Below are 25,502 nucleotides of genomic sequence, written 5' to 3' on the forward strand. Positions count from 1 at the left end.
TGGAAAATTACTCCATATTAAGTACAGAGACTTTTTAACTAATATTTAAAGGTACGTCTAGTATGTTATATTTTTAACTATGAAAACTTAAAATTAAGATTCAAAAGTAAACCGAAACAAACAAAATGTTTGTATATAAAGGATAGCACGAACATTGAGTTAAAATGGTGTCTTTTCTTTTCTAATGTGAAAATTGTCATCGAAGTTTTTTCAAGTAAACTAAACACTATGCAATGCAGAACATATTATATGTATTTTACAGGAGTAAATTTACGGCTGTAATTTGTTGATGAAGATAATATATCCCTTCCGGAGATCAAAATGCAATAACAAAAGCTTTGAATATTCAAACAAAAACACTGAATGCATTTGGAATGTTTACAAGGATTGTCTTTTTATGAAACATTTGATTTTTTTATGTGTCATCATGATCCTCAGAAAATGATTTCGTTTGTTGGGGTTCTCGAAAATGAATAAATGCCTTAAATGAATGTCAAAATTCACATTGAAGGGAAATTGTACAAAGTAGGGATTCTTAATGATGTTGCACAAAAAAATTTGAACAGGAACAAATACACGGCTTAAAAGTCTACATAGTCTATCTATATAGTTTATAATATAACACACGATACATAAAGTATATATACTGTCAAAATGGTAAAATTTTACGGTATTTTTTCCGGAAATTATAGTTTTCTACTACAAAGCACCTAAACCTTATTTAGCTAAAGAACTACTTCATTGTCTGCCAAGAAAACATATGTTTTTTTGTAGTTGTGGGTTATCCATGAAACATACATTTATCTAAACATTCGTAATGTGCATGAAGTATACACACTACACGCACTGTTATTTTGACCAAAAATATGTTAACTCCCTTAATTTATTGAAAACATCTACATTGATAAACTGTTATTTGTTACACAATTTTATTGATATATAATTTTTTAATATCAATTTTAGTAACCTTCTGGAAAAACTTAAACCGTTGGTTACAAATCCCAATACTTTGTTATCTTGTCACGAATTACATATTAAACTCGAGGTATCCTTTTTAACAGTTATTTGTAATAAACCACGTAAATTCTTTTATAAACAAAAAGCAGTAATATATTACATTATTCAAAAACTAATTTCGTTCCATTTTTCAGTTTTTCAGTTTTCCTTCCATTTTTTTTTTATAAATTTGTATGTTTTAATTTACTTTGCTGGTAGATTTAATATCTCCGGTTGTTTTCATTGGTAGTTGGCTTATAAATGGACAACTGATGCAGCTTATCCATTCCAACATACACATGGCTTGCATATCAATTGATATTTGTATTAAATATGTTACATACATTTACAATATTAGCGATAAAAACCCTAAATGAAAATAAATATGCTGCCAAATGTTTATGAGCAAAAATAACCCTTAATACCAAAAACACAAAATCTCACGCAAACATAATGAATACAATGTAGACATGGCTGATGAAGATCTTCGAATGGTCAAAAATAAATAAATATATATATATATATATGTCACTATAACGGTTAATATTATAAATGTTATGCTGAAAATAATAACTAAGCTTAAAGATAAAGATATCAATTATATTTAAATATATATATTTGATGATAAGATTAAAATGTGACCTTGTCTCCAGTATTAGTTTTAAACATCTGTGGTCTTAAATATTAAACTATGCGTAACAAAAATATAGAATGCAGATGTATCGAAATAAAAGTTGAGTTCTTAACATATTTTTTACAATGCACCATTGTATGTATGATGAACTGGAAGACCGCCCATTTTTTTACTTCACCACAAATATAAATAAACCTTTTACAGCGGATTCCATTGAGTGTGTAGCCAAAGGTAATATTTTTGGTTAGCCTGCTTGTATACTACCCTCCTTTCAAAGTAGCATAGTCCAACAGACAGATCGATTGGTTTTCTGTCGGACTAGTCTATTCTTAAAGTAGGGTAATTTACCTAACCTAACAATGACTTCACGGTTCAGCTAACAAGCAAGCTAACCAAAGATATTTCCTTCGGCTTCACACTCAATGGAATCTGCTGTAATTGATTTCAAAAGAAACGTTTTCTTTTAGAATTTCAAGCATTTGAAACAGACTAAAAACTATCAGCGTTTCTTAAAAGCCTCAAAAATACAAGTGAAAATGTTTGAATACTCGTGCTTGTGATGTTGGAGCGTTATGTCCTTTAATCTAAGTCTAAATGATATTAATATCTTAGTAATTAATAAAGTCCGTCAAATTATACATAACACAATTTAAAAAAGAAATTCCTTCGTTCGGTTTTTCTGAAGCATGCAGCTATCTGAAGTAGTTTTTATGTCTGTATTTCCAGGGGCATCATTTCTGCTAGAGTAGTTGTTGTACAACTCCCTCTTGAAGTTGATGAAACTTCGATGACATCATCCGGGAACTTCATATGAATGGCACGTGATACACATGACGGTATCGACATCCTACTTTCTTTCTTCAACTTTTGCCCCCTATGCATCCAACAAAGGAACTGTCTAGTCGCCATCAATCGGAGTTTGCTGGAAAGAATATATAACCGAGCTGAAAAAACTAAAGGCGCATTTTAAATAAACAACACATATCTAATTCGCCGTTTCCAAATCGAAAGATTGTTCATAGTATGCCTATATTTTTAAAAGCGTACAATTAATGTTGCAAACTCTTATCAATTCTACAAATTTATGACGCCATTTTTAAGTTGGAATACGAAATATAAAATAACCCAATTTTCTTTTTGTGAATGGAAACAGCGAATTGTTGGATATCACGAATATATCATTCATAAAGAATATTAAAGATATATATATGTGTGTTTAACAGAAATAACGGTCTGTTACCATAAGAAAGTTGAATATATACATAATGTCAATGAACCATTATTATATGTCTGGTGCTTGCAATATGATAAAAACAAATTAACAAACTATACTTTGCAATTGGTAAAAGTGCTCGATTTCAAGTTATTTCAGTCCTTTCTTGAAAGATTAACAATAAAAGAAGAATGGAATAATATTCATTAAAATTTCTCAGTTTTTCAATACAAATGACACGAGAATACTTGAAAATACATTAACTTATAATTTGCAAATGGAAAATGACTTATCATGGAATCAAAAACAACCAAGTGTCTTTACAGTTTATAAAGCTTTATATTATCCAAAACTATTAAGGTTTGAAATAAATTAAACAGAAGAAATCTAAGATCTACCATCTATGACGTACGAATTCTCCAAACAATAAAAACTAAATCTTCTGTTTTGTAGTTCTCTTCTTTGGTGCCATTCATCTGAATCTTAACGAGACGGAAAGTTACCACAGAGACCATTAAATGGTAAAGATAAATAGCGGTATATTATCGCCTTATGGTTAGTTTAAGTATCTAACACTGATTAATTGACAATAGATGGTCAGAGATAAATAGCGGTATGTTATCGCCTTATGGTTAGTCTGAGTATCTAACGCTGATCAATTGACAATAGACTACCTTCCTGTTTCCTGATTACTTTATAATATTGTCTATAATGAGAAGTAACCGAAGGTGGAATAAAAAAAAACTTCCACACTAAACGTTATCAGCGGCTTACCATAATCTTATCGATCTTTTCTTATCTGATTTTTTTTTTAAAGAAAGACGGGATGTAATAAAAAAAAATATGAACAATATATTGACAACTCAAATTCATTGTATACTTGTAAACAAACTGTCGATCGACAGACAGACAGAAAATGCAAGAATCAACAATGGCAAAAGATATGTTCACGAAAGAAAAAGACAACTTGATAAATTCCCAATATTAAACTGACACTGGATTTTAGTCTGCTTAAAGCTGTATGTTTGAATTGTATATATGTCTATTAGAAGTATTAAACAAATGATGTGAAAGGAACATGTTTTAATCCGATTTTATTACATAACAAATAGGAAATCCCCACAACCATAACACATAATTTTAGTCATTTCACTATTATGCTGTCATATGACTTAATTTGAGTAATGCATAATCTCCACTGTGTTATTTTTTGAATTGTGCAATTTTATTAATAATCTCTTTCCATCCATTACTGTCAGATGGTTAATTTCAAATAGAAAGATTTATTTCTTTTGTCAAAGGTTGAATTTGTATTATTGCCATTGTCATGTTTTTTGTTTCTCTGTATTATGCAATTCAGCTGTATTACTATTTGTTCCGTCAGTTCTAATTGTTCAACAAAGTTTTAAAGCTAAAACCACATATGACTTTTGATATTGCTAAATACATAAAATTTTATATATATATATATTACTTTTATACATATTTCTAGGTCTACACGTGATTACGCCATTCCATTTCAGAATTATCTAACAGAAATAGATACAAATAAAATACGAAATGCAAATTTGCAAGATCTTAAAATGTCTCAAATACATTTTTATTTAATTGGGTACAATGTTATCAAAACAAAACACTTTTATTCAAGGAAAGACTGTGATTTTTTTTTCGGTCTATGAAGAAATATAAATATAAAAAATGTGGTACACACTGAAAAACCCGCAAAGAGACAGACAAATTTCGAATATTACAGACATTCCTTATAATTTAACTCTAAATTCCATTTCAAACCGGAAAAAATCATAAAAAACCTTTGAGGACGTCATCGTCACATTTTTTTAACTGGTTTTATATGATTACATAGTGTTTTTATAGCTCACACATTTGCAAACACCAGACATACAACTTTTATATCATTCATAAATTAAACCTAATCGAAAACTGCATAATATAAATATTTTTCTAGTCGCTAGTAAAGCTGAAAATGTTTTTTTTCAAAATTGATTCAGAAATGATATTTTAACATCGATTTAATCCACTAGGCAAACATGTTTATAGGATGTGCAACATATTACAACCATAATTCTTAATTTTTTAAAAGTGCAACATTTTTTTTCAATGCTTGGGTGTTTCTCTATGTTAGATTTTTGTATAATAAAAAAAGTCATTTCTTTACCTATTCATATTTCGAGAAACCTACTTAGTATGTTCAAAATTGTCTAATGTGACCGTATTTGCAATAGAACAGGGGATATGATAGTTAATGTAAGATATACTCACCAGGCGCTAAGATCCAGTGGCGCTCCACCTCTTTGTCTACGAACCAGCATCACGTGAATGAAAACAGCCAATAGAACTTCTTTGTTTAGTACAACATTTCGGAAGTCCTCGGTTGTTGTAATACAATTGGTTCCATCATCAAATATGCCAAAAAGTTCCAGTTGTCGACAGCAAACCCTACGATTTCTGTCGCTTTCTTCACACTGGCCACACTTGCACCATGATTGGTCAACAGTATCCGACCTCTCAATCAGAACACGTCCTTCTGCGCATGCCTCACCATTGGTCTGTGGAGTAAAGATTTCCTCCGTCGTATTTTAGTGAAAGTTCATGATACAAAGAAGCCATTAAGATAAATTCAAAAAAAAATCGAGGGGGAAATTTATCAACATGCGTTTGTTTCAATTACTAGTAAGTACATCTCCATACATGCAGATAGGTTGTAATGTTAACTAATCTATAAAACAACCTTATAATAAATTATAAATCGTTAAATTGAACCACAAACCTACCAAAGACGTATTATTAGTACGGTTTTTAATTTCCGTTAGTTGTTAGTTGGGTGTTAGTATTCTAACTAATGTCACCTACGTACAAAAAAATAATAATGAGGGATTGACTTCCTCGTGCTACACAACGAATATAAATGCCATTGAAAGTTTATACCATACTAAATTAAAAATCAACACACGTAGTTATGTTTATGTTATTTATTCTAAAGTTAAGATTTGGAACGGGTAATACCAAACTATGAAAAATATCTTAAAATTTGTATACTTGTCATGTAGAGAAAAGTGCAATATGTCTCTGACGATGAAATTTCAATGGTATATTTATATACAATGTACCTTTCAATATTTCTACCAGACTGTTAGATAATACAGGTATTTTTGTTTCTCTGTATTCAAACTAATACAAAGAATTAGGTGCAACTTCATATAATAAGAGGGTGTACTTATTGTGGAAGGAAAACTCTGTAATATTGTAATAATCTATTTTGGAGGGACTGTATCGAGAATCAATATTGATGGGTGTTTCAAAAATTTGAAAATACATAAAGTGCATAAAGGAAGATAGTAACATATACTAGAGTAAGATCAGCTCAATACAATTACCTCAGTTGATGAGCGTTTATGAGTATCCTATGTTAAAACATAATGTTAAAAGTTAATAAACGTTTGAACACATACATGTAGCAGCGACTTTGAAATGTATGTCTATAAAATTTTATCTTACCAGCAAACTTTTTAATATCATTTTTGCTTAATCCCTTCCAACATAGCGTTTAAATCTTAATTGATAACAAGAATGTGTCCCTTGTACACTGATGCCCCATCCGCACTATCATTTTCTATGTCCAGTGAACCGTGAAAATGGGATAAAAGACTAATTTGGCAATAAAATTAGAAAGATCATTCCATAGGAAACATGTGTACTAAGTGTCAAGTATATTGGACTTCAACTTCTTCAAAAACTACCTCGACCAAAACACGTTAACCTGACGCGGGACAACCGGACGAACGAACGGACGGACGCTCAGACCAGAAAACATAATGACAATAAATAGGGCATACAAATCTGATTAAAGTGATTTATATTCCACATGCCAGATTGATTCTGTGATCCTAAATCATCTGAGGTTGATCTAAGATCTTAATTTGCCAATTCTGAATCTAACGCATGATGGTTTATTATAATTTATTTATTATTTGAACAGCGGTATACTACTGTTGCTTTTATTTACCTTTTCAAAATTGTACACACAAAACCTTGAAATTGAGTTTGGTTTAAAACATATTTCTGCTTTTACTCTTATCATTAGATTTGAGAATATAAGCTATTGGTTTTTTAAGTCAAAATATTATAAAATATTTATTTGACAAACATGGACTGTCTGTGATTAGCAAGCTGAAATTACTGAATCCAAGTGATCCGTAGTGTAAATGTGATTTGACCCGGTGTCAGAAAATTTAAAAGAGCGAGTTATTTTTAACATTTTTTTTTTTGAACCATTATACTGATAAAGCCATGTTCATTAATATGAAACACAAAAATATTAATTGTTATATCACCTTCCTTAGTAAACATGCCATTTAATGCCAGAACAAGACTCAAAAATACCTACATAAAAATCCTACAACAGGAAAAAACTCATTGCTTAATAATAAATCTACCACTCACTAAACGAAACAACCAAGAATTAGTAAAAATTCTTTATGGTTGACATTGGTTATAATAATTATCAATTATTTATTTGGCTTGATATAAATAGAATATTTTACATCATGATAATATATAGGAAGTATCTGCCAGGAGAATTTCATCCTCTGGGACTGGCCGAACAGCTGCATAAAAGGGCATATTTATGTCATCTTTTTCATTATTAAGTCTTGTTGATAAGGGTGACGTTACTTATATCCACTGCATTACATCTTTAATGTGTCACGTTGTGAAAACATATGTAGATAAACTATCTTGGATTCCTTGTCAATGTTTGGAACATTAAAGTTCAAAATCTTTTAATTCTCAATTATGAATACAATCAACCTTTGTATGCTTGTCCCGGATGATCTTTCGGGTTCCAATGGCACTACAATTATGCATACCATTAACCTTTTCAAGGTAAAATATGTATTTTTGATTAAGATCTTTAACCAAATTAGAAATCTAGAGTTAGTCTCTATATGGGACTAGATAATAGCCCCGTTAGTTTAAGGTTAACCAAACATACCGCTGCATTTACCTAGATAATGTAGAAGTGTTCGATTCGGATAAATCTTGTGATTCTTGTTAACACGTAATTTCCTGACAAAATGTATTTACTCACCCTGGTAAGACTAAGAGTACTCCCTTGGCGACGGAGTTTTTTGTCGTTTTCCATCGTCCCAAACATAATATCTTCCCATTTCACTCTCCAATTCATTTCGGCCAACTCTGCTTCTAATTTGATATGTCTGAAATCAAACGGAAATATGGGGTTAAAATTAAGTTAGCAAAGGTACCAGGCTTATATTTTAATACGCCAGACGTGCGTTTCGCCTTCATAAGACTCATCAGTTACGCTCAGATCAAAATCGTTATAAAGCCAAACAAGTACAAACTTGAAAAGTATTGAGGACCACAATTTTCGAAAAATTGTGCCAAAATATTTGAGAGAAAAAACAAAGGAGGTATGGATATGAATGAAAGTAAAAGCTTTGGTGACTACGTCCTCGAATCCAATTTTTCGTAGGATTATAACACGTGGTGTTCCTTCCATCAACATACCTCTTATGGTTTTCCAAATGATAGATAGTTTATGAATCATAAAACCATGTATGTACAATGGTTACATTGAAGTATAAAACATGCGTATAAAATATAAATAAATAAAAATTATAAGAATAAAAATCAAGTATTTAAACCTTTTAAAGAAATAGTTTTAGTGCTAAAATATGTTGAAATTATGTCCGAATTGATTTTCCTCTAAGTTCAGTATTTTTTTGATTTTACTTTTTTATATATAATATAATAATAACATGGCAAAATCAAATAACAAAACGCATCAAAAACGAATGGACAAGAACTGTCATATTCCTGACTTGTTACAGGCATTTTCAAATGTAGAAAATGGTAGAAAACGCAATTCAATGTTCTTGTGTTTTTAGTACATTTTGATTTTGCTATAGAACATTGTTAATTTAATATTTTGCTACCATATTAGACTATCTTCAAGACAGACATTTTAAACTGATTTGCTTGGAAAAAATTGTCATAATCAAATTGTTCACAATTCAATATCAAGAATCCTCTAAGAAATGATAAAAAACTTAATTATATTTCATCAGTTTAGGGTAGCTTTAAGCTGTTTTTGATTAGTCTGAGGATGAAAGCAACCTTCTATGAAATATTAAAATGTCAGTCAGTATTGGTTTGTCAAATATTAGTTGTGTGGCTAGGACTTAAAATTGTTTATATAAAACCAACAAGAAATTGGATTGCTCAAGCCATACACAAATCATATTAAAACAATCATATTTTGGTTTTTTTCTAAAGGAAAAGTTAACACACAAACTATTAAAATAACACATGCAAATCAATGTATATTCAAAGAATGAAGAAGCCATTATCAGTGGTATGCAAAATGATACTAAAAATAAACCTCTACTGAACAAGGGAACAGTTTTTTATCTGTATCTGTATGGGTACGTCGTAGCTACCAATTCTGGCTTTTATACAACGGGAGTGAAGGCGCCGTCGATTTATTGACGTTTCGCGAGAGCAGATTTAAAGATCTCTACACTTGTTGCGCGAACAATAGTGTCTTCTAGATGGGTCCAATTTTCTATTGTGGACACAAAGAATGAATTTGAATGTTGCGGTGTTTTACTAGTAGGAATGTCAAAACACCTGGTATTGTTCCTCATTTGATTTTCAAAATGTTTGTGGCTTGATAGTTGTCAAACTTTTTAGCTGTGATGTTTCGTCGTGGTCTTGCTGATTTGAGGAAGTCGTCTGGATCAATAGCAGGTACCAGCCCCTCAACCACCTTGTACATAAATATAAGCTTTTTGCTCGTGCGTCTCAATTGTAGTTCCCGTAGTTCTAATTTTGTAAGCATGTTTGTTATGCAGCCATCTTCTCTAGTTCTGTAATCGCCTGTTATAAAGCGCACTGCTTGTCTTTGTATTCGTTCTAGCTTGTTTGACTGTAGGGGTCTCATACTGTTGCTGCATATTCCATTGTAGATCTTACTAAGGAAATGTAAGCAGTTTTCTTACATTCCTGTGGACAGTATCGTAAATTTATTCTAAGGAAGCCTAGGGTTGAGTTCGCTTTTTTGGCAACGTGTGTTATATGCGTGCTCCACTTCAGGTCTTCTGATATCTGCACTCCTATGTATGGGTTGCTCTGAACTTGTTGGAGTATGTGGCCGTTGAGTGTATAGAATCTCTGGCTTTTGTTCTTTATGCTTAGTATGTAGCATTTCTTTGCGTTAAATCGCATACCCCATTTATTTGCCCAATCTTCTAGTTTAGCTAGGTCTTCTTGTAGCAGTTTGTGATCTTTCTCTGTTTTGATGGTTCTATATTATAGACAGTCATCGGCGAACAGCCGTACTGATGATTTGACAGTGTATGGGAGGTCATTTATATGACATAGGAAAAGTAATGGTCCTAGAACTGTTCCCTGTGGAACACCTGAGTTCACTTTGACTTCTTCCGACTGTTCTCCCTCTACTACTACTTTCACCTTTCTCTGTGTTAGAAACATATTCAGCCAGTTGTTTAGTTGTCCTCGAATTCCGTATTCTCCCATTTTTGATAATAATTTGTTGTGTGATACTATATCAAAGGCTTTTGAAAAGTCCAGGATTGCGATATCAGTTTGTAGTCCGGCGTCAAATGCTTTCATGAAGTCATGTAGGGTGACTAATAGTTGTGTTTCACATGCGTAGCCAGATCGGAATCCATGGTTGAGTGATGTTAAGACTCTGTGCTTTTCAAGATGTTTGAGGATGTGCTTGCATATGATATGTTCTAATAGTTTGCAAGGTACCGATGTTAATGAGACTGGTCTATAGTTTTCTGCAGCGTGTTTGTCTCCTTTTTTGAATACACACGAGATGTTTGCGTTTAGTCAGTCTTCGGGTAGTATGCCAGTGTCTATTGATGTTTGAAAAATGGCAGTTAGTCCTGTTGCTATTTCTGTAGCACATTCTATAAGTATTTTGTTTGGTATACCATCTGGTCCAGATGCTTTCGATGGGTTTACATCTTTGAGTAGTTTTTCTAGTCCTTTTGTGGTTATAAGTAGATTGGGTATTGTTTCCAGTATGTATTTTGTTGTTTTTGGAATTGATGTTGATTTGTCAATTGTGAATACGGATCTAAATTGTTGGATTAAACAATTTAGATAAAACTTTCCAATGATGTGTCTGTTGCTATGCTTCATTATCTAGGTTGTAGGTGTGTGCAAGGTTTCTAAATCTTTAAGTTTGTTTGCAGATTTTAGTTGACTATTGTTTGTACGGTCTTCGCGTATGGTTTTCTAACGGCGGCCATGCTGTTTTTTCCACGTAAGGTGTTAGAATGGATCTCACAAATTTATACATGCGTTCTCCTTACGATTATGGTCAGTAATAATAATCAATTTAAAGATACATGGATTATGAATTATCAATCCAGACACGTGTTTCGTCTACATACGAATAATTAATGACGTTAGAATCAAAATAGGCTGAAATTCAAATGAATAAGGAAGTTGAAGAGCAATGAAAATTTAAACTACAAGACAGTTGTGTCAAATGCTGTTAGGGCCATCTATACGTGCACGTGGGAAACAAACAAAATCTCTGACATCAAACCATTTTTTTTAATTTGTGTTTCCGGGCTTTTTTTTATTGCTTTTTTTTAAAAAATAAATTGAAACAAAAATCTATTGAAATGGAAATATAAAAAGGACAATGTACTCTAATTAGTTATACTTCACACATCATTATAAGAATTCCCACAGCGATAATTATAATTCAAATCTCAAGCGGTAATTCCCAAATCATTCAATTATACAATACAATATCGCTTAATTGATATTCAACCTATAAACTAAGAAGTGTCAATATTCAATTTACAACAGTAGTAATGAAGGTTGTTTGATGCTTGATATCTCCTTAAAATTAAACTTCAAAAGAATGTTTAATCAGCAGAAAAGGATGTGCGTTATTGATTGAACGGTTAGTGACCTTTTGATGTTTAAACGCCACTTTCAACACTTTCAACACTATAAGCTATTGCGGGGCGGTCAGGTTTTACTGTTAGAAGAAACCGGAGTGCTCGGAGAGAACCATTGACAGGAAATGGCAGGAAAAATGGCAATCCTTGTCAATCAAGACTGGAGTTGAACGTACATCATACTGTCACGTGATGGGTTTGAACGTACATGAAACTGTCACGTGAGGGGTTTGAACTGACAACCACAGTGATGACAGGCTAGTAACATAGTAGTACAACTTCTTAGATCACTCAGCCACCGAGGCTCCCTATGAGTTATTAAAAAAATCTTACATGACAAAAAAATGTAAAAGGCCTAAACGAACATATACATAATTGGTTTAATGATTCAAATAACTCGGGTTAAAAATTTGATACAGACACGAATGATATATATGCAAATGTTGCAACTTAAATGAAATCGAAAATCGGATGTGATACCAAGTTAGAACTAAACAAATGAATAAAACCAGACTACACTTGACCATAGAAGAAACGAACAACGACTCAGAAAACAATAGAAAACTAACGACTGAACTAAACGAACAACAGCCATAACATAGTGCTCCGAATGATCAAACTGTGTAACATATTAAAGGAGGTAAACATTCCCTTCCGCTGTCATTTGGGATGACATTTTTTTCATTAATAAAATTACAAGTAAAATGCTGTTTCGGATTTATTTTTTTAAATACTAATGATTTTCTACCCAAGAAATAGATTATCGTAGCTGTGTATTTTGTAAACACTTTCGGAATATTCGGTCAATGCTCTTCAGTTCCGTATTTTATTTTGGTCTTATTTTACTTTTTCTACGAGCGGCATTGATAAGACTTTTGAAGAAGATTCGTGCGTTTTAATTCTGGTATCTAATAAGTTTATTTATAGAGCTAAACGAAGTTATCTTAAAAACTTTAAATAAATTTATACGAAGGTCTTTTTGAAATATTTTCGTAATTTTTATTTTAAACTAATGTGCCAGTTGTCAGTATTTTGGGAAATAATTGAAATATTGACATCCATTAATTAACTTGACAACACTACTCCTACGTTTTACTAAAACATTTCATTTATTTGCTATTTTACTTGAATCAGTCACTGTAATTAAAACTGTCAATATTTGTAAATTTACGAAATAAATTTCGTTCTTCAAATTATTTTATTTTAATTGAATGGAACTGAATTCTAGCTGACTTGAATGATAAATTTTTCAAAATTAAAATGTGTCAAAAGTTGTTACACTTTTAACACTTCCATGGGCAGAAAGCTCAAGGGACACATGTGACTAAATTATGACAAAAATGGCTGCCATTTCATTCAAGATAAAAGATAGCGTTCGAAGTTGAATTGATATATGGATGATATATTATATTCTGACATCGACAGCAGAATGTATTGCTGACACTTGAAGGTTTATTTTATTAAAGATGATAAATTATATATTCTGATAATGACAGCAAAATCTATTGACGTTTTATTTTTAATTAAGTTACAGCTGTTTTAAAAAAACATCATCTGTATTTTTTCTAAGAACCCTTTCATTCCATATTCTTTTTATGCCTAATGTTATACTTTACATATTCTTGCAACATAAATTCAAGCTTAGTGGTACTATGTATTTAAGGTCTGCGTTTTATAATCTTTGTAATATTTGTAATCACAGTTGCAAGCTTAGTGATACAAGGTTAATTTAGTTACCAATAACGAATATATACCAGTACCTTACCCTTTTTGCACTTGTAATAATAGCTCAAGGGACATATGTGATTAAATTATGACAAAAATGGCTGCCTTTTCATTCAAAATAAAAGATAGCGTTCGAAGTTGAATTGATATATGGATGATATATTATATTCTGACAACGACAGCAGAATGTATTGCTGACACTTGAAGGTTTATTTTATAAAGATGATATATTATATATTCTGATAATGACAGCAAAATCTATTGACGTTTAATTTTTATCTGTATTTTTTCTAAGAACCCTTTCATTCCATATTCTTTTTATGCCTAATTTTATACTTTACTACATATTCTTGCAACATAGTTTCAAGCTTATTGGTACTAGGTATTTTAGGTCTGCGTTTTATAATCTTTGTATTCTTTCTTATCATAGTTGCAAGCTTAGTGATACAAGGTCAATCTAGTTACCAATAACGAATATATATACCAGTACCTTACCCTTTTTGCACTTGTATTAATAGAAGCATTTTCAATAATTAGAATACCACATCACAGAAAAAACTATAATACGATATTAATGCCTATTATAGTTCGTGTCTTTGAGTGCTCTGCGTTAAATGTCAATTATAAGATGCTCTTGATGGAAACCGGAAGTACTTTATCACGACTGTTGTCATTATAGGAAAAAAGTAGTACTACAATTTCTCTGCTTTATGTTAGCTTTTCGTACATGTATATCCAAGGCAGGCGAACGGTAAATCAACTAAGAAGCTCTGTGATTAGGTGTTAGGATGCAATATCTTTTTTTTTAATTTATTTATGAATACATGCATGCTGTATATTTACAATATAGATTTTGAAGCATATTGAGAATTATTAGAAAAATCGTCTAATTTTTTCAAAACTTTTAATTTTACATAAATGACGGTGGGCATGAATACCATAAACTAGTTCCGTTGAAGATGATCATGATACCATTTGATTTCAATTTCTAAAACAGAATAATAAAGCACTTATATCACAATTAACTTGTTTGTTCATGTTTTTGTTATAAAAAAGAATATGTAAGTATTGTCGCCTTTGGAAGAATAAATACTACAGTTTTCTATTTGGCTATAAGAACAGGAACTTAGGTTTCTGTATTTTTATGATTTTTTAATCATCGTGTTACATTTGAATTTTTGTTGACTCATCTTTATCTATTAGTGTATATCTGCCATCTAACGTGGGTTTCATGTTATTTAACAACCAAAAGTATTCTCTTTTCCGGCACCGTTTGTTGCTTTAAGGTTAACAAAATAGTTATATATGCATCGTATTGTTATTTTCGTATTGCTAAATCGTCAAGCCGTGTATTCTCAAATACCATGTAGCTCATTAAGCCTGAAGACACAACAATTATATTCATTTTGAAAAAGCTATTTATTGTGTTCTTATAATCTCCATATTTGCTCGAGTTCCAAACTCTCACGAGACTACAAAAGAATCATTGATCAGTCACTCTTGTTAACAAAAAGCCCGCGGTTACATGATGACACGTCAAGAACATGTGTATTTAAACTAGTTTCGTCTATTGCTTGGTTTGGTAGCATATAAAGGGATATACAGAATGATACCATACACGTTTATGGAATGCAAAAAAATAATACTAAGGTTTCTTAAAAGTTATGATCCCTTTAATGTGAATATGAAATTGATAAAGCTACATACAAATACTATTAACAATTTTCTTTAAATGTCATTCATACATTAGTTCATTTTTTAAATGAGGAGGGATGACGAAAAGAGAGCGAAAGATACCAAATGGATATCAAAACTCATCAGTAGAAAACAAACTGGCAATATCAGGTGCTCTCAAAAGTTCAGCAGATCTTGATCCTTGAGTGGTACCAGTTTAACTTTCATTTTTTTTTTAATATACTTTAAACTTTTTAAGTAACAAATGATGTTATTTTGATTCTATATCACGTGACTTTAAAAAAGGAAAGATGAACCGTCTATTACAAATGCAATACTGATTTAAAGAATTATCTCCCTTTATCTTACTAGTAATTAAGTGCCTCACCTGTATATAAAGAAAGCTGCTACAAGAACAATAACTAACAGAGATCCCAGTACAATTATAACTATACCATACTCTGGAAATGGTTCTGAAATTAAACAAACATGGCGTAATTAACACATTTGGCAAAACATGATAGTTGTCTTTTTATTGTAAATTGGTCTTGAACAAGCTAGCTTCAGTAACTGTGGGAACTCCTAGATAGATAAATGGTATCTTTTTTTTATCCAGGTCGATTCACTTTGCATGACCGTACCATTGCACTGTATATACTAGTGTATTTATAGTTTTCTCTTCCTGAGTATGCCAGAAATAGTTGCTTCCGTGTGTTATTTAAACAACAATCAATCAATCAAATTGTTTTACTGCATTATTTTAGAAACCGTTTTTAATGGCATAAAACAAACACATTTAATTTATTATATATACATTAAGATTGTCTAACGTAACATAGACAATATATCATATTCGACCTCTTCTGATGAGGTCAAACCAATGAAATTATCGCTGTGCAATTCTACAGACTTATCTGAAATTGAATCAACTAAATAAACAGATCTTTTTCAGTATATATCCAGTCAATAAGATTACGTTATATAAAGCTGTCAAAATGATAGATGTATTTGCAGAAACTCTAGTCTCCAAATTATCAAACTGTATGTTTCATGTCGATTTCTTTCACAAAATCTGTTAAAAAATAATTGTTATGTGCCGTTAAATGTCTAGTCGGTAAACTTTATTTTCAACAAAAATCAAAGGTAAATAAGTACATAATTTTGAACTGTGTAGTAAAAAATTATGAATATTTTCACTAATCGCACCGCGGGTAAATTATCATTGCATTGGTTTAATGCCGTCGCGTGGCGAAACCCTGAGTGTATCCTTCTACATTTATTTCAATATTTCTGTTTACGATAAATGTACAACCCAATTCTGCTTATTTGTGATACTTTACCGGCCTATACACTAATGTTTTGACAGTGTCTGTCTGAAACATATGGTTTTGACAGAGTTATAAAAGTTCTTCGGTCTATTCGTCCCCCATTCTTATTTTTTACCTGTAATATAAAAAGGATTGAAGCCCACGACGGACTGTGGATATGACTGCTGGTATCTATGTATTGGATCATCTGAGGGTCTGGATGGTGAAGGTCTCAGTCTATCTATATTATTATCAATTTGCTATGCATAATTTCTCTGTTCTTTTACCCCTATTCAATATTGTGATTTATTCTTTTTATCAATAAACACCCTATTATATTCTCTTACTGTTTTCTCTATAGTTATTCTTTTTTAAATAGTACATGTTTGGGTCTTATAGAATGTGTTTACAGTCTCAACGGGTCAACAAAGACATCCTTACGTTTCAAACTCATCCTTGAGGGGGTAGGAGGGGTCATTATCCCAAACCACTCCCCCCCATCCTTACATGTGATAAACCATATTTTCAATAGTGCATCATGGGATGGTTGTCGATGTCTCTTTGTACTATAGTAAAGTGTAGGAAAATCGTGAGATCTGAGAACTTATTTGTTTTCCTGATATGAACATCTAGACATCTGAAACCATATCCTTACAGATAAATGACTATAAATGATTTTCCAATGATACAACACTTGTTTAATGAAGTCCATGTAATGTCATTATGTCCGCCAAAGTTGCTATACTGTGTTTAGCCATGTTTAATCAAGGAATTTTTAGTTTTTACTCATTATCAGCGATGTCATATATCATGATAAACTATGATCCATAGAAGAAATAATTCTACTAGTACATTTTATAAGGCTTAAAGTTGTGTAAATATTTGTCAATTTTAGCAAGGATACAAAAGCGTAGGTCACAGACAACGCCGTGGTCAAAGAAAACCGACCGTGCAAGGGCTGTATAGCCAGTCAAGGTCGTTAAAAACTTCCATTTGTTGTTGTCATAGACTGACAACAGTAGGTTACCACTTCCAAACATCCCCTAAGACCACAATCACCACAAAGGGTGGCACAGCAGATCCAGATAAGAAAGAGGTGTGAGATAAGAGATCAATATGAAATGAATCTGTTTGTATTTATAATAATTTAGTGATGTCAACGAGTACTCGACTACTCGAGTATCGCTCGGTAGTACCGATTATCGATTACCAAAATGATACTCGACTAATCGGTTTCCTGATACTGATAGAATGTTGTTGCTTTCTTACATTAAAAAAATATTGACAGTGCCTCCCGGAAAATTATATTTTAATCAAAATTGATGAAAATTAAAAAACTATTCGAATTTTTGATTTTAACTGTCATTGAAAATTACTCCAAACAGAGGTGTACATGTAGAATATATGAACAAGAGCATTTTCCCAAGTCTTGCACTTTTAGCTAATCTAAGTCACAACCCCCCACCACCCCCAACACACACACAACCTGTTCCGTCAGTACATATATTTTCATCAGCCAGACTGTTGATAACTTAACAAATTTGAGAAATCGCTACGTCGAAGAAAAAGTTGCCAATATAATATTTTTTTAAAAATCATCCCCCTTTGTGAATGAATGATCTTTATTTGTTATCATTAAATGTGGGTTTTTTTACGGTTCCAAAGTAATGTTGTTTGAGTAATAATTGTTCTATAGATATTAATCAATTACTCAATTAGAGTATTACCAGTTTACATAATTAGTACATGAAGTAAATGGGGTTTTAATTATAGTATAAGATTCCTTGGCCTATTATCTAGTGTTAGGTAATAATGTTCAGGGTTTTACAATCGTACATGTACGACCCACAATACATAAAATGGGTATAATTTTATTTTTTTGTGTTTCCATTTTGTAAATGTTTTACCGAGCGAGAACTCGAGAATCGCTCGGTAAATACAACGAGTAATCGAAATTCAATAGAAAATCTTCATCGAGTTGACAATATAAATTTTATATTATTAACCGTACCGATACATCTGTCAACTTCTTTTTACGAATAATCTAGCAATTCAAAATAGTGTTTGAAACCACAAGGTTTGATAACATATAAAACTAAGGAAACATGGTAAGATTTCAAATGAAAAACTATCCAATAAAGAACAAAGGAAGAGGTTGTACGCAACCGTATGGAACGCAACAAGGAGAAAACCCCGCGAAGTCACACATGTTAATATGTTTACAAGTAGTAAATCGAAGTGTCAGGGTAAGTCGGGACAACACGTATGGAATGCTATAAATATGAAGAATAGTTGAACTTGAAATCAGATTACCGACCGTGCAAGGGCTGTATAGCCAGTCAAGGTCGTTAAAAACTTGTTGAAGCAGACCTCAGCAGTAAAACTGCGCACTTCAGAACACAACACTCTTACTAAGGTTTTGGTAATAAAACTAATCTATAAAATAAACACAAGAATATGTGATATTATTGCCAATGAGAAAACTATACACCAGAGTACAAATTACTTGCCTATACGTTGACTGACTAAACGAACTAAATCAAATTTGTTGTACGCCAATTGAACTCTCGGACAATGGCCCTAAATCAGAGAATGTTGTTGTGATCTTTTGACAACAAGCGTGTACGATAAACGGCCTCGATTTCTTAGATTCAATTTGTTCTCATTAGTTAATGAAGACCATAGAGTGAGCTTTTAGAAAATAAAGTCATCATTACAGAAAAACAAGTAACTATTCCTGCATGTCCTGCTTATACGAAAACTATATAATTCACAGTTTGCTTTTGGATTTACGAAATATTCAATAAGGCGCATATCGCCAGACAAAACTGTCGGATTTATTAAAACAAATATAAAACACAACTTTCTTGTGAGTAAAAAAAGTATATTTCAAGAACGTCTAGTAATTGTTAAACACTTAAACAAAACAATAAAAGTATCAATACCATCATGGTTGAGACAGTTGTCAAACACTTATCATACTTACTTTTTGGAGGACATTTTGAACCATCGAATCCACATTTGGGAGTATCAGGTGGGGCAGACGTCCGTCCCCCGGCCCAATGGATATGTTTACCCTCGACCTCTTTGTACTCCTTGTCTTTACCAAAATAGTTAGCAACAACCTGAAATATAAGTAAAATTGAGAAAGGAAATGGTGAATATGTCAAAGCGACAACCACCCGACCATAGAGCAAACAACAGCCGAAGGCAACCAATGGGTCTTCAATGTAGCGAGAATTCCCGCACCCGTAGGTGTCCTTTAGCTGGCCCCTAAAATATGCATAATAGTACAGTGATAATGGACGTCATACTAAACTCCGAATTATACACAAGAAACTAAAATTTAACATACATGTAACATACATGAAACAAGTGACACGGAAAAACTTAGTAAAACAAGATTCGCTCACCTGAATTTTTTTGGTTTAATCTCTCATCAATGATTATTTTGGCTTTTCAATTTATTTAAATGTTCTTTGAATCGTCCTATTTTCTTCAAAAGCAAAAAAAAATCATTTTCTCCTATGTTCTATTTTAGCCATAGGAGCTATGTTTCTTGACATACAAGGAAATGAAATATAAAATTTATACTAGATACTCTGAAACTCTGAAACTCATTTAGCCTAAGTTTGGCTGAAATTGATACAGCAGTTTCATAAGAGAAGATTTTTTAAAGTTAGCAAATATGATGAACAAATTGTGAAAAATTGTCATTAAAGGACAATAACCCCTTAAGGGGTCAATTGACAATTTTGGTCAAATTAACTTATTTGTAGATCTTACTTTGCTGATCTTTTTTGCTGTTTACAGTTTATCTTTATCTATAATAATATTCAAGATAATGACCAAAAACTGCAAAATTTCCTTAAAATTACCAATTAAGTGGCAGCAACCCAACAATGGTTTGTTTGATTCATCTGAAAATTTCAGGGCTGATAGATCTTGACCTAATGAACATTTTTACTCCATGTCAGATTTGCTCTAAATGCTTTCGTTTTTGAGATATAAGCCAAAAACTGCATTTGACCCCTATGTTCTATTTTAAGTAACGGCGGCCATGTTTTTTGACGGATCAAAAATCAAAGCACACACTTTGTGCAGGATAATCTAAGGAACAATCATGCTAAGTTTTAACCAAATCCATTCAGTAGTTTCAGAGGAGAAGATTTTTTAAAGTTAGCAAATATGATGAACAAATTGTGAAAAATTGTCATTAAAGGACAATAACCCCTTAAGGGGTCAATTGACAATTTTGGTCAAATTAACTTATTTGTAGATCTTACTTTGCTGATCTTTTTTGCTGTTTACAGTTTATCTTTATCTATAATAATATTCAAGATAATGACCAAAAACTGCAAAATTTCCTTAAAATTACCAATTAAGTGGCAGCAACCCAACAATGGTTTGTTTGATTCATCTGAAAATTTCAGGGCTGATAGATCTTGACCTAATGAACATTTTTACTCCATGTCAGATTTGCTCTAAATGCTTTCGTTTTTGAGATATAAGCCAAAAACTGCATTTGACCCCTATGTTCTATTTTAAGTAACGGCGGCCATGTTTTTTGACGGATCAAAAATCAAAGCACACACTTTGTGCAGGATAATCTAAGGAACAATCATGCTAAGTTTTAACCAAATCCATTCAGTAGTTTCAGAGGAGAAGATTTTTTAAAGTTAGCAAATATGATGAACAAATTGTGAAAAATTGTCATTAAAGGACAATAACCCCTTAAGGGGTCAATTGACAATTTTGGTCATATTAACTTATTTGTAGATCTTACTTTGCTGATCTTTTTTGCTGTTTACAGTTTATCTTTATCTATAATAATATTCAAGATAATGACCAAAAACTGCAAAATTTCCTTAAAATTACCAATTAAGTGGCAGCAACCCAACAATGGTTTGTTTGATTCATCTGAAAATTTTAGGGCTGATAGATCTTGACCTAATGAACATTTTTACCCCATGTCAGATTTGCTCTAAATGCTTTCGTTTTTGAGATATAAGCCAAAAACTGCATTTGACCCCTATGTTCTATTTTAAGTAACGGCGGCCATGTTTTTTGACGGATCAAAAATCGAAGCGCACATTTTGTGCAGGATATACTAAAGAACAATCATGTTAAGTTTCATTCAAATCCATTCAGTAGTTTCAGAGGAGAAGATGTTTGAAAAATTGTTAACGACGACAGACGACGACGACGACGACGACGACGACGACGTCGACGACGACGGACGCCAAGTGATGAGAAAAGCTCACATGGCCTTTTAGGCCAGGTGAGCTAATTAGGGTCATGATAGTTATCAACAATTGAACAATTTCAACGAAAAGAGAAAGAAAGAAAAAACACACGAATGAAATTCTTTTAACTACTCGTATCTGGTTGGTATATTAAGCAGTCACTGAGGTTGTTTCACTTATTATAATTAACGTACACATGTACCGTGTATAATGTTAACAAATACATGTACGTTTACATTACCAGATATAAAATAATCTCTGGGTTATACTATATGTGACAGAAACCTACGACAAAATATAAAAACTATAAAAATCTAACATATATATAAACAGCCAGTTTGTCGAGAATTGTTGCTTAAATTTACAAACGAAAGGTTTAACGAAAAAAGGGCGATAGACACGCAAGCTTATTTTATAGAGTAGCACTTTATTTTTCACATGGAATTTAGTGCAGATTTCTGGCCAAAACTTGCAAATGAGAAAATTATTGCTGTTAAGGCAAATTAGTCGAAAAATATTTGCTGATAAAAAGGTAACTAGTTAACCTCATTTCGGCTGATTTATGAAAATAATATCTTTGATTTCCAATTCTAGGATAGCCTAAAGCCGTTGGTGTTTTACGGTGATATGGAAAGACTAAGTCTCATTAATTTCATATTGATGGATTTCCCGTTCTTAATAAGGCAGAATTGGAATAATTTTGACTCTAAGCTTCAAGCTAATACTATGAAGAAATTTTACTATTTCACGCTGAATCAAGTCATGGTTAATTTTGAAATTGTTCTAACTTGACATATCGAAGACACAAACATAAGTGTTGACTTATGCAAAGATACAAAATTTTGAAATTGTATTTGATGTTTTAAATATAGTTTGAGTAAGTATATCAAAATATCTGGTTCGAAAACGCGATGATGGTTATCAATTAAAGGTTGTGTCCTCCCTAGCTAGCGTATAATGTACTCTTGAAACAGAGTTTATTTAAAACTTGAATGTCTCTTTTTGTATTTTTATCGTGGTGTAAAAGCATTGTCCAAAGTACGTTTTGTATGAAGCGCGGAAGCGCTTCATTCTAAAAATGGTGTAAAAATGCATGTACGCACGGTCAGCGCTTTTACAACCCTATAAAGTTACTAAAAGAAGCATCCAATACTTATAATTAGATTTGTTCGCTATGATCATGAAAATACGACTACTATCAAGTTTATTCTCTACCTATGCACTTTATTGTAGAAGCACTTTGCTGTTCTCAGAGCTGGAATCTTCTGGCCCTGTGTTCTGTTTATTTTTTTTTTTTTTGCTTTTTTTTTTTTTTTTTTGCTTTTTTTTTTTTTTTGCTTAGCTTAATAATTATGTCATTGTGCCAGTTAAAGCAAAATTTGCTTTTCCTTTTTTTTAGCTTGCTTACTTTGATTTATGCATGTTTGCTTAGCTATTATATTATGCATGTGTTTTATTTGTACGTGTAGTCTGTCAAATGTGCTGATAATTTTTATTTGTTTTAAATATCAAGTCGGTTAAGAGCTCTACAGAGCTCATGTTTACCTTGTTGAATTGTACATTATATCATGCCCGACTATGAAATTTACTTATGTAGGTCCATTTACTTACCTCAAATTTATGTGTATGAGGATTCATATCCAGTAAAGAATAATCAGCATTCCTATCACCATTCTCGTCAATACTGACAGTGCCAGTGATTCCTGTAGACAAAATTTACAGAATTTATTAAATTGTCAAAAACAAAAATCCATTTTTATTAAGATTTTCTATTGTGCAGGTATGAACACGAGAAAAAAAACAAGAAATGATTCGAACGTAAAGGACGACAATTTGATTTCAATTTAACGTTAGTTTGGTTTGCTACATGTGTTTGGTTTGGAACTTTATAAATTTGTGTTAAGTAATTGCAGTAAGAAGTAAAACAACCCAAAAAAAAAACACCAATCTACTTGTCAGTTAAAAACTTTCAATAAAGTGGTTGTTGGTGTGGTCTGCTCTGACCGTTAACACAATAATATTTAGCTTCATTTTATCGTCATCTGTAGTGTTAGGTAGTGAGTACATGCAACTAGACACTATCAGATTTAACGAAAAAAATATACAATTGCATTAAACATTCATATGACAAATTGAAATTTTATTGTTTTTATTGTACTTTAGTTAAGTAGCTAAATATCTCCATTAGCTGCAATAATTTGACGATAAATACCCTCAAAGGTTCTATTCCACATCCTGTTTGTGATCTCAGCGCCATCTGTGATGGATTTATTGGCAGCTAAAGTCTCGTTTAATGCGAGAGCATACAAAATAACAGCATCGTGAAAGGCACCGACAAAACTGTTGACCTGGAATTATATAATGTGATTTATCTGAGTTTTGTAAACTGATTGACGTTTTAAAGATAAACAAAAAATCAAAAACTATTGAATAGTCGTAAACTATGTACTTTTCAAAGCCTGATTTCAATTATATTTTAGAATAACGGGTTTTTTGTTTTGGAAACAAACTCGACTAATATCCAAACTAAAAACCAACTACAATCATGAAATAAAATTTCAAAGGTATATTTAAACGTTGTGTAAATGCATCTGTTCATTCTCCTTTAATAATAATAAGTAGTTACAAAATATGAAAGAACCAGTCTATAGATGTATATTTTACCCTAAAAACCACTTTCAAGATGTGACTTCACAAAAAGAAACCAATTTATTGCATGCGTCATTTAAAAAGACAAATTTATTTGATATAGATATAGGAAGATGTGGTGTGAGTGCCAATGAGACAACTCTCCATACAAATAACAATTTAAAAAGTAAACCATTATAGGTTAAAGTACGGCCTTCAACACGGAGCCTTAGCTCACACCGAACAACAAGCTATAAAGGGCCCCAAAATTACTAATAGGATGTATGTATTAGCGTCAAATTACTTGACTAATCAGAGCCAATTTTGTTATTTGACTCAGTCCTGCAAGTTGTCGTTTTGATTGCATGATTGCTGACCGTTTAAGTAATAAAACAAATGTCAGAGACAAGTAATGAGAACCAGGCTGTCACAATCTGAGAAATTTAGCGTATTGTTTCTCAATTTGTCATATTTAACATGTTACAGAAAAAACAATATCGATTTAGCAATTTCAAAGTATTTAAGTTAATCGGAATTGTCTGCTGCTAGGAACACAGGCACTTGTCTCAGAATGTTTTTCCCCAATATATTTTTATATGTGTTATATTAAGGTATATAGGTAAAACAAATCAGAGACAAGTGCCTGTGTACATGTAGCTAAACGGAATAAATTGTCGGATAGATAGAACAAGAAATTACTAAAACAAACCATAAAACAATCAAGTATATAAAAAAATACAAATGTAGATAGAGCGATGCTACAAACGACATTTTACAATTATGAAGTTAAAAAAGGGAAAATTATTATTTCATTCATTATTCAATTTTACGTGCTTGCGTACTAATACATCCCGCACTACCAATTTTTAAGGACGTTCCTCTTTATAAGCATGACTTTTGGAGTGTCCATATTTCAATACCCCTGTCGCTATTTATGGACGGACCTACAGTAAGCTCAAATTTACTCTTCGAGTCTCGGGTCCAATACAGTTAACCTCGAATCTATAACAGGGCCAATACAGAAACAGCCAGTTAAAAACACGACAGTACAATTCTCTGACGATGCAAACAGAGCGTTTGAAACCTAGT

General features: G+C 31.9%; 1 protein-coding gene across 19 annotated transcripts in view; it reads right to left on the reverse strand.

Moving 5' to 3' along the window:
* Window positions 1-25,502, reverse strand: part of LOC139495139 (atrial natriuretic peptide receptor 1-like) — a 440,175-nt gene that overhangs the window by 21,340 nt on the left and 393,333 nt on the right. For 10 of the 19 annotated variants that reach the window (XM_071283309.1, XM_071283307.1, XM_071283308.1 and 7 more), the window contains 6 exons: window positions 23,998-24,133; window positions 23,397-23,488; window positions 19,526-19,664; window positions 15,621-15,705; window positions 7,951-8,077; window positions 6,239-6,265 (listed from right to left, as the gene is read on the reverse strand). In XM_071283309.1, coding sequence (XP_071139410.1) covers window positions 6,239-6,265; window positions 7,951-8,077; window positions 15,621-15,705; window positions 19,526-19,664; window positions 23,397-23,488; window positions 23,998-24,133 — 606 coding nt within the window. The remainder of the gene's footprint in view (window positions 1-6,238; window positions 6,266-7,950; window positions 8,078-15,620; window positions 15,706-19,525; window positions 19,665-23,396; window positions 23,489-23,997; window positions 24,134-25,502) is intronic. The other 9 variants (XM_071283316.1, XM_071283313.1, XM_071283315.1 and 6 more) reach the window with 1 other exon arrangement.

The sequence above is a fragment of the Mytilus edulis genome, chromosome 11 (assembly GCF_963676685.1).
Source record: "Mytilus edulis chromosome 11, xbMytEdul2.2, whole genome shotgun sequence".
Taxonomy (NCBI): domain Eukaryota; kingdom Metazoa; phylum Mollusca; class Bivalvia; order Mytilida; family Mytilidae; genus Mytilus; species Mytilus edulis.